General features: G+C 43.5%; 1 protein-coding gene across 2 annotated transcripts in view; it reads right to left on the bottom strand.

Moving 5' to 3' along the window:
* Window positions 1-17073, bottom strand: part of f5 (coagulation factor V) — a 106362-nt gene that overhangs the window by 25920 nt on the left and 63369 nt on the right. For both annotated transcript variants that reach the window (XM_068040679.1, XM_068040677.1), the window contains exons 19-20: window positions 2668-2739; window positions 279-373 (exon numbers count right to left, since the gene is read on the bottom strand). In XM_068040679.1, the coding sequence (XP_067896780.1) occupies window positions 279-373; window positions 2668-2739 (167 nt within the window). The remainder of the gene's footprint in view (window positions 1-278; window positions 374-2667; window positions 2740-17073) is intronic.

The following is a 17073-nucleotide window of genomic DNA, read 5'->3' as shown; positions in this document are numbered from 1 at the left end:
TGTGTGCTTTTGATATTTAGGGCAATAATTCAATCATATTAAATGAGTAGGTTAACCCATGAAATGGTAGATTGTACATGGCTTTTGAAAAGGCAAGCTTCTGAAACCAAATTACCTTTTCTCACTTTTCTTTTTACTTTATGTAATATAAAGTCATTTTCAAAAGTGTGATTATGTTTACAAGTTTGAAGATAGCTCCCCCAATGATTACTCTGTGATCAATCCTTTAAGAAAAGATGATATGGTTATTATACTCATTTGTAGCAATTAAGACATACTTGAATCCAAGGTTTCTTGTGGATGTACATTTTAGCCCTCCAGGCATTGATCACGGCTCTGTTGTGCAATCGTGCTAGCTTTGGCTCCCAGTTATCTAATAAAGGAGGAAAATAGTACAACAAAATGAAATGGAAAAACGGCAAACGCGGTGAAATGAAGATAACAAAATGCAGTGTGTGGATCAGTCAGCATCTATAAAGAGATGATGTTTTGGGTCTGCACTCTTGATCAGAATCTATGAGGGAGCCCACCCAACATTCCATCCATTTAAATCAATGCATGGACAATCAGCTCCATTAGAAACATATGCTCCATTCTGACCAATTTTCCTGTGCTTGCTGCAACTTGGCAACCCAGTAGATCCAGGAACAGGAACATCTGTCCTTTGATCATTAACTCTGCTGTATTGAGTTAGTGCTGCCCTGTTTGAACAATTAATCTAAATCACAGTTCATTGCTTATTAGAGAACATACATGATGCTCATTATGCTTTCTGTTAGTTCTGATGATAAATCTAACACTGCTGAGCCACCTATTACAAGCTAAACTCCTAGACCATATTTATTTACAAATATAGTGATTCTAAATGCAGAAAAGGCAAGATACTACAGCACCACTCGTAGCTAGACTACATACAAACTGAGCTTTGTTTGTTTATTTCATTTTCTCTCAGTGAACTCTTAACACGACAATCTCTAGTGATACTTGCACAAGTGCTACTTACAGACACTCTTGTATACATAATGGGAATCAAGTAAAAGTAGACTGAAGAACACACAAAAGGAGTCTGAGTTATAAATATAATTATCCTTTGAAGGTCCAAATTATCTCTTTGAAGCAGTCTCCAGACCTTGGTTGACAATGAGACAACCAAGTTATATTTCCTTCTGGAATTTTCCACCAGACTGTTATTACACAAATTGTATTTTCTTCTATGGAATGCTAAACCCATTAACATTTTGATTATGCTGCCCCAATATCAAAGCAAATATTTTGACAGTTAATTGGTGGAGAGTTATCCTGCTTGTTGTAGGTGGAATGTCTCTGGTCCATCAATTTGAACTTAGTGAAAAGAGCAGCCTCCATTTTATGTGCTCTGCATAGAATAGAAAACCAAAGACAGCAATACTTATTTTTATTACAATTACATTATTTCTGTTAGTAATGCTTGAATTATGAGCATGAATTTCCTAGTACTCTACAGTGCTGATGTTTTTCTTTATTTGTTCTTTCCCATCCCAAATTGCCCTCCACCAGGTGGTGAGCTACCTACAACTAAATGGCTTATAAGGCAATTTCAGAGGACAGTTAAGAGTCAATCACATTGCTGTGGAGCTGGAATCACATGCAGGCCAGACCGGGTAAGGATGGCAGATTTCCTCCCCTGAAGGACATTAGTGAAACAGATGGGTTTTTACAACATGTGAGTGGGAGAGAGAAATACAAGAGTATTTAGCCTTTTCAATGAAAGACACATATCAATGCTGGGAAATGGAAGTAAAAACAGAAATTCTGCAATTATACATTAGGTTGATTAGGATCTGAAAAGAGAAAAGTTAAGAGTTTAATATTTCAGGTTCAGGTGAAGAGTTACATCTGAAATATTCATGCCATCTTTGATCTTTTCAGGTGCTGTCAGAGATTGTCTATTTTCAGCATATGTATTTCTTTTTCTTTTTACTGGGGAATGGGATTACTTTACAAATTTTGAACTCAATGACAGTATCAAGCACACCAGAAGACTGGTATAGCTAAGGACCCTAGCGCTCAAGAAACTGCACAAGCATAGAAACTAGCATAGAAATTTTCCTTGCCAAAACCATTGCATTGCAACGAATGCTAATATTTCCAATCTACATTATGTTGGCTGGTATTAGCCTTTCAATACTCACTGATTAGGAATTTGTTAATCCGCATGCATTTCATTCTTTGTATATTAACCTATTGACCTCGCTTCTAATAAATAAGTGGCTGAGATTAGTGGGTGAAATTTAGTGTCCTGTCTATCAAGGATTCTAACGGCCATGGTTATAGAATCAAGTACAAGCTTCAATGTACCAGAAAAACACCCTGTAGTGCTCCAGTGCGAGTCTTCCCATTTCCCAGACCAGCCACTCGTATGTCTTTGCTAAATGAGAATTAGTGGATTAAGTTTGTTTTATGCGGAGGAGTCACATTGTCTAGACTCTGACCTCGAATTGCACAAATAGTTTTTGTTTATGACAAGCATTGGAGAGATAAGGTTTTCACCTTAGATTGAACAGGATCCAAGTCAGGTCAGCCAGCTGAAGGAAACTGGGCTGATCCACTGCATCATCCAAATCTCCCATTTTCATATGTTTTAGAAACAAGTTGCATCGTTGAAAGCAGCAGTGGCAAAGCACTTACCTACATGGTCTGATGCGATGATCTGTGGATCAGTTATGCTTCCTGATGCCATACCCAAAGGAGAATCACAATCTGTACAGGAAGCAAAGAGTTCATTGTATTAGATATAATCTGGAATCGTTCCTCTGTCTGAAACACTTTATTTAGTCTATACTGTTGAAGTTGATTAATCTGGTACTGTAACTCCCAGGACAGTGTAAAATGTAACAAGAACATAAGAAATGGGAGCAGGAGTAGGCCATTTGGCCTCCAGCCTGCTCTGCCATTCAATAAGATCAAATTCCATGATTCCCTTTTGTAACCAAAAATATATCAATTTCGGTCTTGAATAAATTCAACAATGGAGCATCCACAACCCTTTGAGGTAGAGAATTCCAAAGGTTCACAACCCTTTGAAGATATTTCTCCTCATCTCAGTCCTAAATGGCCAACCCCTTATTCTGAGACTGTGACGTCTGGTTATAGATTCCCCAGCCAGGGAAACATTCTCCCAGCACTTACCCTTTCAAATGCCCCCAAAATTTTTAATGCTTCAATGAGATCACCCCTCATTCTTTTAAACTCTAGGGAATATAGGCTTAGTCTACTCAATTTCTCCTCGTTAGACAACCTCCTCATCTCAGGAACCAGTCTAGTGAACCTTTGTTGTGCACCCTCCAAGGCAGTTTGTCCTTCCTTAGGTAAGATCAAAATTGTACACGGTACTCAAGGTGTGGTCTCAACAAAGCTCTGTATAATTGCAGCAGGACTTCCTTACTCTGGTACCCCAACCCTCTTGCAATATCATCAACATATCAGTCAGGATTTTATGCTAGAGACAGGACTCTCGGCGTTTGGAAAAAGCGACACCGAAAACCCCACATCGCCTCTTCTGTGGGAGGCCCGCCGAATCTAGTGCCAATTAGGCACTTAACTGGTCAGCGGTGGGCCTTTCGTGGGATGAAGGACCCTGGAGATGGAAGTCCCGCCCTTGGACAGCTGCTGACCAATTAAAGGCCAGCAGATCTTTCACTGAGCAGCACCACTGTGGAGGTGGTGGCCACTGAGAGTGCAGCACCTACAGGAGTGGCACTGGAACCAGGCCATGAGTAGGAAAGGGCAGGAGGTTGTGGGGATAGCGAGTGTAGGGGGCTGTTATCAAGGATAGGGAGTGGCTCTCAGTAGGTCCTCCTTTCCCGGTGATGGGTCCCTCGTTCAGGTACTAAGTGCCTTTTAATAAGGGACCATCCCGCACCACCGCCCCAGAGCCTGGAAGCAGCCTGCACAGTTCTTAATGCCGTGCTTCTTGTGCACAGCTAATTGTAGCGGCGGGATGAGGCCCTTAATCGGGCATTAACAGCCCAGTGAAGGGCCTCAACTGATGGTGGGAGAGGAAGGCCCTTCACAGGCGAACCCGCTTCTGCCTAGCCCAGTGATCCGGCCCGCATTTTAAGGGTCCCCAGGCTTTAATTGTCCCGAGGCAGGACTTCCACCTGCTTGAGGGAGGAGGTCCTGCCTCAATGAGCTGCCGGGCAATCAGCGGGCCAGCAGCTCTTAGTCCCAGTAGTGCCACCAGGAGCGGTGGCCACTGCTGGGACTGCAGCCTAGCCAACCTGATGCAGCCAGGACTACAGGCAAGTTGGGCTTACCTCACCAGGGGATTGGTCCTTCCCTGGTGAGGCTGGAGTGGTCAATTGGGAGTAGGGGTGGGGGGGCGGGTCTTGGGTCCTGGGGGTGGTTTGGAAGGTGGGGGCAGCCCACTATCAGGCACCCTGTGCCCGATGGCCATGGCCCCCTCCAGGGCGCGGAAAGGCCAGCAGCTATCGATGGGCAGCCTTTCACATCCCCAACAGGCCCGCTTGCCATGTGGAGGTGGGCGTGGGCCCTTAAGTGTCTGCTAAGTGGCCACAAGGGCCTTGATTGGCCTCGGGCAGGCAGGCCACATCCCCCCTCCTGCCCGACTTCCGTAAAGTCGACCGGAGGCGGGAGCAGGGTGGATAGGCCTCCTGGAGTCTCCCACTCAATTTTACACTGCCCGCATGCCACCATCAGACCCGCTGGGGCAGCATAAAATTCATCCCAAAATATTTGTTTAACATCTCTGCCATTTCTTTATGCTCCATTATAATTTCTCCTGTCTCAGTATTCTCATGTTGGCAGGCTGTGACTAGTGGGATACTGCAAGGATCAATACTTGGGCCCCAGCTGTTCACAATTTATATCAATTATTTGGATTTGGGGACCAAATGTAATATTTCCAAGTTCGCAGATGACACAAAACTAGGTGGGAATGTGTGTTGTGAGGAAGATGCAAAGCGGCTTCAACGGGATTTTGACAGACTTGATGAGTGGGCAAGAACATGGCAGATGGAATATAATGTGGAAAAATGAGAGCTTATCCATTTTGGTAGGAGGAATAGATGTGCAGAGTATTTCTTAAATGGTAAGAGAGTAGAAAGTGTTGATATACAAAGGGATCTGGGTGACCTTGTCAATAAGTCACTGAAAGCTAACATGCAGGTGCAGAAAGCAATTAAGAAGGCTAATGGTATATTAGCCTTTATTGCAAGAGGATTTGAGTACAGGAGTATGAAGTCTTGCTTCAACTGTATAAAACCTTCGTTGGACCGCACCTGGACTACTGTGTGCACTTTTGGTCCACTTACCTTAAGAAGGATATTATTGTAATAGAGGGAGTGAAATGAAGGTTCACCAGACTTGTCTGTCCTATTGAGAGAGATTGGGGAAACTGGGCCTGTATTCTTTAGAGTTTCGAGGAATGAGAGGTGATCTCATTGAAACCTACAAATTACTTAAAGGGATAGACAAGGTAGATGCAGGTAAGATCTTTCCCATGGTTGGGGGTCTAGAATCAGGGGACACAATTTCAAAATAAGGGGGAAGCTACTTAGGGCCACTTAGGAGATGAGGAGAAATTTCTTTACTCAGAGGGTTGTGAATCTTTGGAATTTGCTACTCCAGAGGGCTTTGGAAGCTCAGTCATTGAGTATGTTTAAAACAGAGATTGACAGATTTCGAAATACCAATGACAAAGGGACATGGGGATAGTGTGGGAAAAAGGCATTGAAGTGGATGATCAGCCATGATCTTTTTGAATGGCGGAGCAGGCTCGATGGGCTGAATGGCCTACTCCTGCTCCTATGTTCCTATGCTACTCTATTCCTTTTTACATACCTGTAGAAGCTCTTACAATCTGTTTTTATATTTCTGACTAGATTACTCTCATATTCTCCCTCTTTATCAATTTCTTAATCATCCTTTGCCGGTATCTAAAACTCGCCCAATTCTCAGGTTTCTGGCAACATTATAAACCTCTCCTTTAATACTATCCTTAACGTCTTTAGTAGCCGTAGATGGATCATTTTTTCCATTTCTTTATGTTATGCGTACTACAGAAATATAAATTCATGTTTTTCCTTTTTTTTTTATTACTGTCAGTGACAAAGTTATGAAAAGAGGTAAGGGTAACTCCAAACCAGTTAGTCTAACATAATTTGTGGACCAACTCTTAGGATTCAAAATTTGAAAAAAATTACTGATCATTTAGAATTATATGGGTTAATCTATGACAGCCAGTATGGATTTGTTAAAGGAAAATCACATTTGATGAATTTGATAGAGCTTTTTTTTTTAAAAAAAGAGAAGTGACTGATTAAGTATATAAAGCGAATGCAGTAGGTGTAGTGTATATTGATTTTCAGAAGCAGTTCAATAATGTGTCTCACAGGAGGCTGGTTAGTAAAATTCAGGCATATGCTTTCAGAGGAAATGTAGCAGCATGGGTAGAAAATTGGTTGATAGACTGGGATAAAAAAGGGATGGGGAAAATGACAAGGAACTTATTCATGAGGGAAGGTGATTTTGAATGGAACAGTGAGAGATGATTTGTCTGCAGGGGAGGGGACAGTGGAAGAGGTAAGAGGGATGGGGAGAAGGTTGAACTCCTATGAGAATTTGACAAGACAGTTGTCAAGTCAGAGTTATACAGCACAGAAACAGGCCCTTCGGCCCATCTTTTCTGTGCCAGCCATCAAGCACCTAACTATTCTAATCCCATTTTTCAGCACTTGGCCCAGAGCCTCGTATGCTATGGCGTTTCAAGTGCTCATCTAAATACTTCTTAAATGTTGTGAGGGTTCCTGCCTCTACCACCTCTTCAGGCAGTGCGTTCCAGATTCCAACCACCCTCTGGGCGAAAATTTTTTTCCTCAAATCCCCTCTAAACCTCCTGCACCTTACCTTAAATCTATGCCCCCTGGTTATTGACACCTCCGCTAAGGGAAAAAAATTCTTCCTATCTAACCTATCAATGCTCCTCATAATTTTGTATACCTCAATCATATCTCCCCTCAGCCTTCTCTGCTCTAAAGGAAAACAACACCAGCCTTTTCAGTCTCTCTTCATAGATGAAATGCTCCAGCCCAGACAACATCCTGGTGAATCTCCTCTGCACCCTCTCCAGTGCAATCACATCCTTCCTATAGTGTGGTGACCAGAACTGTACACAGTACTCCAACTGTGGCCTAACTAGCATTTTATATAGCTCCATCATAACCTCCCTGCTCTTATATTCTATGCTTTGGCTAATAAAGGAAAGTATCCCAGATGCCTTCCTAACCACCTTATCTACCTGTGCTGCTGCCTTCAGTGATCTATGGACAAGTACACCAAGGTCCCTCTGACCCTCTGTACTTCCTAGGGTCCTACCATCCATTGTATATTCCATTGCCTTGTTAGTTCTCCCAAAATGCATCACCTCACACTTCTCAGGATTAAATTCCATTTTTCACTGCTCCGCCCATCTTACCAGCCCATCTGGGCGGCACAGTGGCTAGCACCACAGCCTCACAGCTCCAGCGACCCGGGATCAATTCTGGGTACTGCCTGTGTGGAGTTTGCAAGTTCTCCCTGTGTCAGCGTGGGTTTCCTCCGGGTGCTCCGGTTTCCTCCCACATACCAAACACTTGCAGTTTGATAGGTTAATTGGCCATTATAAATTGCCCCTAGTATAGGTAGGTGGTAGGGAAATATAGGGACAGGTGGGGATGTGGTAGGAATATGGGATTAGTGTAGGATTAGTATAAATGGGTGGTTGATGGTCGGCACAGACTCGGTGGGCCGAAGGGCCTGTTTCAGTGCTGTATCTCTAAACTAAACTAAATATCGTCCAGTAATCTAAGGCTTTCCTCCTCACTATTTATGACACCACCAATTTTCATGTCATCTGCGAACTTACTGATCATACCTCCTATATTCATGTCTAAATCATTAATGTACACTACAAACAGCAGGGGTCCCAGCACCGATCCCTGTGGTACACCACTGGTCACAGGCTTCCACTTGTAAAAACAACCCCTGACCATTACCCTCTGCCTCCTGCCACTCAGCCAATTTTGGATCCAATTTGCCAATTGCCCTGGATCCCATGGGCTCTTACCTTCTGAACCAATCTCCCGTATGGGACCTTATCAAAAGCCTTACTGAAGTCCATGTAGACTACGTCAACTGCTTTACCCTCATCTACATATTTCGCCACCGCCTCAAAAAATTCAATCATGTTAGTCAGACACAATCTCCCCCTGACAGAGCCATGCTGACTACCCCTGATTAATCCCTGCCTCTCCAAGTGGAGATTAATCCTGTCCCTCAGAAATTTTTCCAATATTTTCCCTACCACTGATGTTACACTCACCGGCCTGTAATTACTTGGTTTATCCCGGCTACCCTTTTTAGATAATGGTACCACATTCGCTGTCCTCCACCCAAGTGAAAGGTGAGTCAACTGGGGTACAGTTCTGGGACAGCTAACAACAGCAAGTAGGGTGTCTGCATTGCTGGTTGAGGAATGGTACAAGGTAAACACTGGAGGTAACTGGCAGAGTAAAAGGCCACCTTTGGTAGACTGTAAACCCTTCACACATTTATTTTTGGTTTCCTCAATAATAGACAAACCATTTCAAGCCCCTCAGGAAAATACTCCCACTATAGTATTGGTTTGATACACCACAACCCCAGATATTTCATTCATTAGTTAAAATGTCAGCAGCAACAGAAAAATAGTAGAAAATATTGTAAAATTTTCTGATATAGTCACTGATATAATGCAGTTAAATGCATGTTCTAAGTCTGTCAAACTTTTAAAAATGTCATTATACTTGGTAGGTGAGTAAATTATATATAGTCTCTTTATAGAGCTGCTTTGAAGTTTGCAGCTCCACTCAATGAAAGAACTAACAGACAATCGTTTGTGAAATTGTTCCACTCCCAAATTCTTGTGATCCATTTTTGTCACACAAAGCTCTGTACTGGGTGAAGTCATGTTTCAGCAATACAAAGCTATGGTTAGACCACAGCTGGAGAACTGTGAGCAGTTCTGGGCACCACACATTAGGAATGATACGTTGGCCTTGGAGGGAGTGCAGTGTAGATTTATCAGAATGATACTGGACTCCAAGGGTTAGATTACAAGGAGAGATTACACAAACTAGGATTGCATTCCTGGGAATTTAGAAGGTTAAGGAATGATTTGACCTAAGTTTTCAAGATATTAAGGGAAACAGATAGGGTAGATAGAGAGAAACTATTTCCGCTGGCTGGGGAGGCGAGGACCAGGTGGCGTAATCTAAAACTTTGAGCCACATCGATCAGGAGTGAAATTAGGAAACATTTCTACACACAAAGGCTGGGATTTTGTGTGGTCCCTTGAGGTAGAGTCGGAGGTGGGCGGAGGTGGGGGGCGGCACAGAGTATTGCGATAGGTGGCGGGGTGCGGAGGGCCCGTCGCCTCCCTGTTGCCAAGCGATCTTCCCGGGGGTGGGATAGGCAGATGACGACCTTCCCACCCAGAGGCCAATTGAGGCCCTTAAGTGGCCTATTTACAGCCAATTAAGGGCCTCTTGCCACCACCGCTAGGATCTTATCAGTGGCACAGGATGCCTCCGCCGCGCGGAGAGGATGTCGTAACATGAAGTGCTCTCCCTGCAGGCTTGGGGCGGGAGTGGGAAGGGAGTGTCCATCCTCTGTGGGCAATTTGTGGCCCACAGAGGACCCCCACCAGGAAACATGTTTACCCCCCGGTACCCCCCTCCACCTGGACTACACGACCATCACACCACCTCGCCGGGGCCTTCCAGACTGTCTCCAGCAACACCGCCTCACTCACCTTGGGTCCGGTGTTTCAGCCCTGGGTCTGGTTCCCAGTGGCGCTGCTGATACTGCTGAGCTGCTGACCCTGTGATTGGCCGGCAGCTCCTGGAGGCGGGATCCCTGTCTTTAAAGGGATGGAGTTCCAGGCTCCTGAAACTATGGCGGGAATTTTACGCCACCCCAACGAGCTGGATGGTGGCGAGGGGTGGTGTAAACTGGAGCGGGAGGCTTTCCCGACCCACTCCCGCCTCCGCCCCCCCCTTTACATAGGATGGGGTAGGGCGAAAAACGGCCAGCCCGCCCGACCCAGGCCAATCAAGGCCCTTAAGTGGCCACTTAACGGCCACTTAAGGGCCTTTGACCGCCTCCACGCAGATTTTACGTGTGGGAAGTGGGCGCCCTGGAGCCGGGAAAAGCCGCCTGGGGAAAGTAAGGCAACTTCTGATTGGGGGGGGAACAGGGCCCACCCCCGAGACAAACGACCACTCTTGTCTCAACGGGCCCGACAATTACCCCCGGCGAGGCAACCAAAACTTACCTGCCTTCCCGGCTCCCAGGCATCTTCTATGTACGCTGGGCTGCAGTCCCAGCAGTGGTCACTGCTCCCGGCCAGTAGCTCAATGAATTGGGACTTTATCCCTCAAGTAGGTGGAAGTCCCGCCTCGGAACAATTAAAGCCTGGGGGGACCTGTAAAATACAGAACGGAACCCCGGTGAGGCGGAAGTGGGTTCGCCACCGACTTTTACGTCGGAGGCCGACTCCCGTCTGCCCGTAAAATTCTGGTCTATGATTTAAAAAGACCGGAGACTGGTTTGTGGGGGGGCTTTACCCTGCCTTTTCGGCCTGGCGCCGGGAGGCCCGCCTCCAGCACAAAATCCAGTTGATGCGAGATCAATTGTTAATTTTTGAATCTGAGATTGATAGATTTTTGTGAACCAAAGGTATTGAGGGATCTGGGGCAAAGGTAGGTATATGGAGTTAGGTCGCTGATCAACCATGATCTCATTGAATGGCGGAACAAGCTCAACAGGCTAAATGGTCTACTCCTGTTCCTATGTTCTGGGTGCATTATGTTATAAAATGTCATGTGCACAACACAGTGGGAATCACAAAGCAACAAAATTTTAAAAACTAGATGCTGCAAATTGAAATGAGACCAGAAAATGCTGGAAACATCTTTGAATAGAGAAACAGAGTTAATTTTTCAGGTCGATGACCATTTATCAGAACTGGAATATGTTTGGGATGAGCAGATTTTAGGCAAATACAGAGCCAGGGAGCAGAGGGCAGGTAAAGAACAAAAGGGAAGGTCAGTGATGTGGTGGAGGGCTGGCGTGATTAAATGACAAAAGTGATGATGGTGCAAGGCAAAAGGAAGCGACAACGAGACGAGTATAAAAATAAAAAACAAAAATGGGTCCAGAGGAAGTGTACTTGGACAAAAGAGGTAGGTAAAGGGGATAAGGGTATGAGGTTCCTACAATCTGTAGACGACTCTATAATTCTATGACTCCTTTCTAACATAATATGTAAAAAGCCTAACAAGGGAAGAATCGCTACTGGATCCAGTAATGGGGAATGAACCTGAGCAAATAAGAGACGTAAAAATAAGGAAATATTGAGGCAATAGTGACCATAATATAATACACCTTAAGATGATAATAGACAAGGACGTAAGCATGACGAAAACTAGGCTAATAGGTTGGAAAAAACTGATCTTCAGGGGCTGAGAATAGAATTTGGGAAAATAAAATGGGCAACAATTTGGCAAACAACAATGTAGAGTAACGATGGGAAACACTTAAAGTTGTGTTTAACAGAGTGCAGGAAAAATATATTCTGCCAAAAAGAACAAATTAAAACTAATGAGACTCCATGAATGAATAAAGACATAAGGGAACAATTGAGGAGAAGGAAAGAGGCAAACATTAAGACAGCAGAGGAGTGCACGATGAGAGAGAATATGAGGAGATTAGGAGAGAAGTCAAAAACCATCTATTGCATTACTATCATCTACTCTCTCTGTTACCTCCTCAAAAGATTCAGTAAGGTTGATCAAGCAAGATTTTCCATTTTGAAATCTATGTTGACTATTCATTATTATATTTTCTGTTTCTAGATGTTCTTCTATTAGGAAGGCAAAGAGTAACTATGAAATTAATTTATCAAAGAACATAAAATAAAATAGTAAAATATTTTACAGGAATATCAATAAAAATGGAAGGCTGGGGTGGGAATAGGACCATTAGGAATAGACAAGGTAATATTACAAATAACAATAGCGAGATAGCAGAAATATTAAATAATTATTTCACTTCGGTATTTATCAGCAAGATAGAACAGGTAGACATGACATTGAATGATGAGATGAGTAATAAGAGAACTGCATTTAAAATAAAAAAAGGCTATATTGAATAAACTAATCAACTCAAAGAGGATAAAAACCTAGTCTGGATGGATTGCATCCAAACATTTTAAAAGAATCTAGGGAAGAGATAGCAGAAGCATTACTACACATATTTAGTAATTCATTAGAAAAAGGTGTACTGCCAGTAGACTGGTGGATCGCTAATGTAATTCCTATATTTAAGAAGGAGGACAGAATATGCCCAGGGAATTATAGACCAGCTTATAATCGGTGGTAAGAAAAATAATGGAATCCCTTCTAAAGGAGCGAATAGAAGATCAGATAGAAACAAAAAATATAATAATGAATAGTCAACATGGATTTCAAAAGGGAAAATCTTGCTTGACCAACCTACTGAAAAAGAGCCACCCAGCCTAATCCCATTTTCCAGCACTTGGCCCATATCCCTACAGGTTACATACCCTTCAGGTGCATATCCAGACTCCTTTTAAATGAGTTGAGGGTTTGTTTCTACTACCTTTTCAGGCAGTGAGTTCCAGATACCCACCAGCATCTGGGTGAAAAACTTTTCCCTCATCTCCCCTCTAATCCTTCTACCAATCATTTTAAATCTAAGCCCCCTAGTCACTGACCTCTCTGCTAAAGAAAATAGGTCCTTCCCATCCACTCTACCTAGGCCCCTCACAACCCTGAACACCTCCATCAAATCTCCCCTCAGCCTCCTCTGTTCCAAGGAAAACAACCCCAGCCTATCCAATCTTTCCTCATTGCTGCAATTTTCCAGTCCTGGCAACATCCTTGTAAATCGCCTCTGTACTCCAGTGCAATTACATCCTTTCTGTAATGAGGTGACCAGAACTGCATGCAGTACTCAAGTTGTGCCCTAACTTGTGTTTTATATAGCTCCAGCATAACCTCCCTGCTCTTATAGCCTATGCCTTGGCTAATAAAGGGAAGTATTCCATATACCTTCTTAACCACCCCATCAACCTGTCCTGCTATCTTCAGGGATCTGTGGACATGCACTCCAAGGTCTCTCACCTCCTCTAAACCTTTCAGTATGCTCCCATTTATTATGTATTCCTTTGCCTTGTTTGACCTTCCCAAATACATCACCTTACACTTCTCTGGGTTAAATTCCATTTGCCACTTCTCTGCCCACCTGACCAGTCCATTGATATCTTCCTGCAGTCGACAGCTTCCCTCCTCATCATCAACCACAAGGCCAATTTTTGTGTCATCTGCAAACTTCTTGATCATGCCTCCTATGTTTAAGTCCAAATCATTAATACATTCCACAAAAAGCAGGGGACCTAGTACTGAGCTTTGCGGAACCCCACTGGAAACAGCCTTCCATGCAAAAACACCTGTCAATCATTACCCTTTGCTTCCTGCCACTGAACCAATTTTGTATCGAGCTTGCTACGTTCCTCTAGATCCCATTGGCTTTTATTTTTTTTAAACTATTCTGCCATGTGGGACCTTGTCAAAAGCCTAGCTAAGACCACATCAACTGCACTACCCTCATCAATCCTCCTTGTTACCTCCTCAAAAAATTCAATCAAGTTGGTCAGATATGATATTCCCTTAACAAATCCATGCAGACTGTCCTTGATTACTCCGTGCCTCTCTAAGTAACAGTTACTAAGTAACTGTCTCTCAGAATTGATTCCAATAATTTGCTCACTACCGAGGTTAGACTGACTGGCCAATAATTATTCGGTATATCCCTTGCTCCCTTTTTAAACAAACGTACACGTCAGCAGTCCTCCAATCTTCCGGCAGCACACCTCCATCCAGTGAGGATTGGAAAATGATTGTCAGAGCTTCCGCTATTTCCTCCCTGGCTTCTTTTAATAGCATGGGTACATTTCATCCGGCCCTGGTGATTTATCCACTTTCAAGGATGCTAATCCCCTTAATACTTCCTCTCTCCCTATGTTCATCACATCCAGTATTTCACACTCCTCCTCCTTAACTATAATGCCTGCATAGTCCCCCTGTTTTGTGAAGACAGACGCAAAGGATTCATTTAGAACCATACCCACATCTTCCACTTCTACACATATGTTACATGTTTGGTCTTTTATGAACCCTACTCTTTCCTTAGTTATCCTCTTACTCTTAATGTATTGATAAAACATCGTAGGGTTCTACTTGATTTTGCTTGCCAATATTCTTTCTTGTCTTCCCTTAACTTTCCTAATTTCCTTTTTGATTTCACCCCTCCACTTTCTATACTCCTCTCGGCTTTCTGTCGTATTGAGTTCTCGGTGTCGGACAAAAGCTTTCCCTTTCTTCCTTATCTTATCCTGTAAGCTCCTCGACATCCAGGGGGCTCTAGATTTTGCCATCCCACCCTTTTTCTTTGTGGGAACATGTTTACTCTGAACCCCTTGAAACTCCCCTTTGAATGCCTCCCACTGCTCCGACACTGATTTACCTTCAAGTAGCTATTTCCAGTCCACTTTCGCTAAATCACTCCTCAGCTTAGTAAAATGGGCCTTACCCCAATTTAGAACTTTAACTTCTGTTCTATCTTTGTCCTTTTCAATAATTATGTTAAAACTGAGTTATGATCACTATCACCAAAATGCTCTCCCACTTCTTCCACCTGCCCAGCTTCATTACCTAAAAACCAAATCCAGAACCATATCCTCTCTTGGACTTGCTACATACTGGCCAAAAAAGGTTATCCTGAATGTGCCTTTAGAATTCTGTCCCCTCCATTCCTTTCACAATAATATTATCCCAGTTAATATTGGGGTAGTTAAAATCCCCTATTACTGCCCTGTTATTTTTGCACTTCTCAAAGATTTGCCACATATTTGCTCTTCTATCTCCCTCTGACTGTTCGGGGCTCTATAGTACACTCCCAGTGATGTGGCAGCCCCTTTTTTGTTCCTTAGCTCAATCCATATGGCTTTATTTGATGATCTTTCAAACATATCATCTCTCTTCACAGCTGTAATTATTCCTTTGACCAAAATTGCCACCCCTCCCTCCTTTTTTAACCCCCTCTCTATCTCGTCTGAAAACCGTGTAACCAGCAACGTTGAGCTGCCATTCCTATCTCTCTTTAAGCCATCATAGTTATGATATCATTACTACCATATGTCTGTCTGTGCCCTCTGCTCGGCTGCTTTATTTGCTACACTCCTTGTATTGAAGTATATACCCTTGAGCAGCGCCCAACTTTTTTTTTAATGATCTAATCTTTGTTTCCTCTGCTTTGCAGAGTCATTCACTAATTTTCTGCCTTCCATTTCCAATTTTGTCCCATTTGAATTCATTCTTAGATTTTCATTCCCCTGACAAACTAGTTTAAACCCTGCCCACAAGCATATTTGTCCTGGCCCTGCTCAAGTGCAAATCATCTGGCTTGTACAGGTCCCATCTCCCCCAGAACCAGTCCCAATGCAGCAGGAATCTAAAGCCCTCCCTCCTGCACCATCTCTCCAGCCACACATTCATCTGCTCTAACCTCCTATTTCTATGCTCATTAACACATGGCATTGGGAGTAATCCGGAGATTACTACCTTTAAGGTCTTGCTTTTCAACGTCTTTCTTAACTCCTTAAACTCTGCCCACAGGACCTCATCCCTTTTTCTACCTATGTTGTTGGTACTGATATGGACCATGACCTCTGGCTGTTCACCCTCCCCCTCCAGAATGTTCTGCAGCCGCTCTGTGACATCCTGACCCTGACACCACGGAGGCAACATACCATCCTGGATTCATGTCTGCGGCCGCAAAATCGCCGGTCTGCTCCCTTAACTATAGAATCCCCTATCACTATTGCTCTACCAGTCTTCCTTGTGACCCCCTGTACAGCTGAGCCAGTGGTGGTGCCATGGACTTGGCTCTGGCTGTACCCCCAGATGAAGCAACACTCTCATCAGTATTAAGAACTGAATACTGGTTGGAGAGTGGGATTTACTCAGGGACTCCTGTACTACCTGCCTGTTTCATCAGAACACTGATGAAAGGTCAGAGACCTGAAATGTTAACTCTGTTTCTTTCTCCACAGATGCTGCCAGACCTGCTGAGTATTTCCAGCACTTTGTTTTTATTTCAGATTTCCAGCATCCGCAGTATTTTGCTTTTATTTAACTGGCAAATTAAGTTCAGATAAACAGATAAATGTGAGGTAGTACATTTTGGCAGGAACAATGGGAAGGTCACATTACTTAGAAGGTGTGAGTCTAGGTGGGATAGAGGAACAAAGCAATCTCGGTGTACAGATACACCAATCACTAAAAGTTGCACCACAGGTTAGCAAGGCCATAAAAAAAGCAAAACAAGCACGAGGCTTTATTTCTAGAGGGATAGAATCGAAAAGTAGGGATGTTATGCTAAACCTGTAATGAACTTTGTTTAGACCACACTTAGAGTACTGCGTGCAGTTCTGGTTGCCATATTATAAAAAGGATATAGAGGTATTAGAATGGGTGGAGAGAAGACTTCGAAGGTTGATACCAGAAATGCAAGGTTAAACATATCAGGAAAGGTTGAACAGGCTGGGTCTCTTTTCTCTTGAAAAAAGGAAGGCTGAGGGGTGACCTAATCGAGGTCTTTAAAATTATGAAAGGTTTTGATAGAGTGCATACAGAGAGAATGTTTCCACTTGTGGGGAAGAGCATAACTAGAGGCCATCAGTATCAGATAGTCACCAAGAAATCCAACAGGGAATTCAGAAGTAACTTCTTTACCCAAAGAGTCCTGAGAATGTGGATGGAACTCATGACCACAGGGATAGGTTGAAGTGAATAGAATAGATACATTTAAGGGGAGGCTAGACAATCACATGAGGGAGAAGAGAATAGAGGGTTATTCATAAATTTAGATGAGCAAAGAAAGGATGAGGCTTGAGTGGAGCATAAATGCTTG

The sequence above is a fragment of the Heterodontus francisci genome, chromosome 10 (genome assembly GCF_036365525.1).
Source record: "Heterodontus francisci isolate sHetFra1 chromosome 10, sHetFra1.hap1, whole genome shotgun sequence".
NCBI lineage: Eukaryota > Metazoa > Chordata > Chondrichthyes > Heterodontiformes > Heterodontidae > Heterodontus > Heterodontus francisci.
This window is presented reverse-complemented; position numbering and strand designations above follow the sequence as displayed.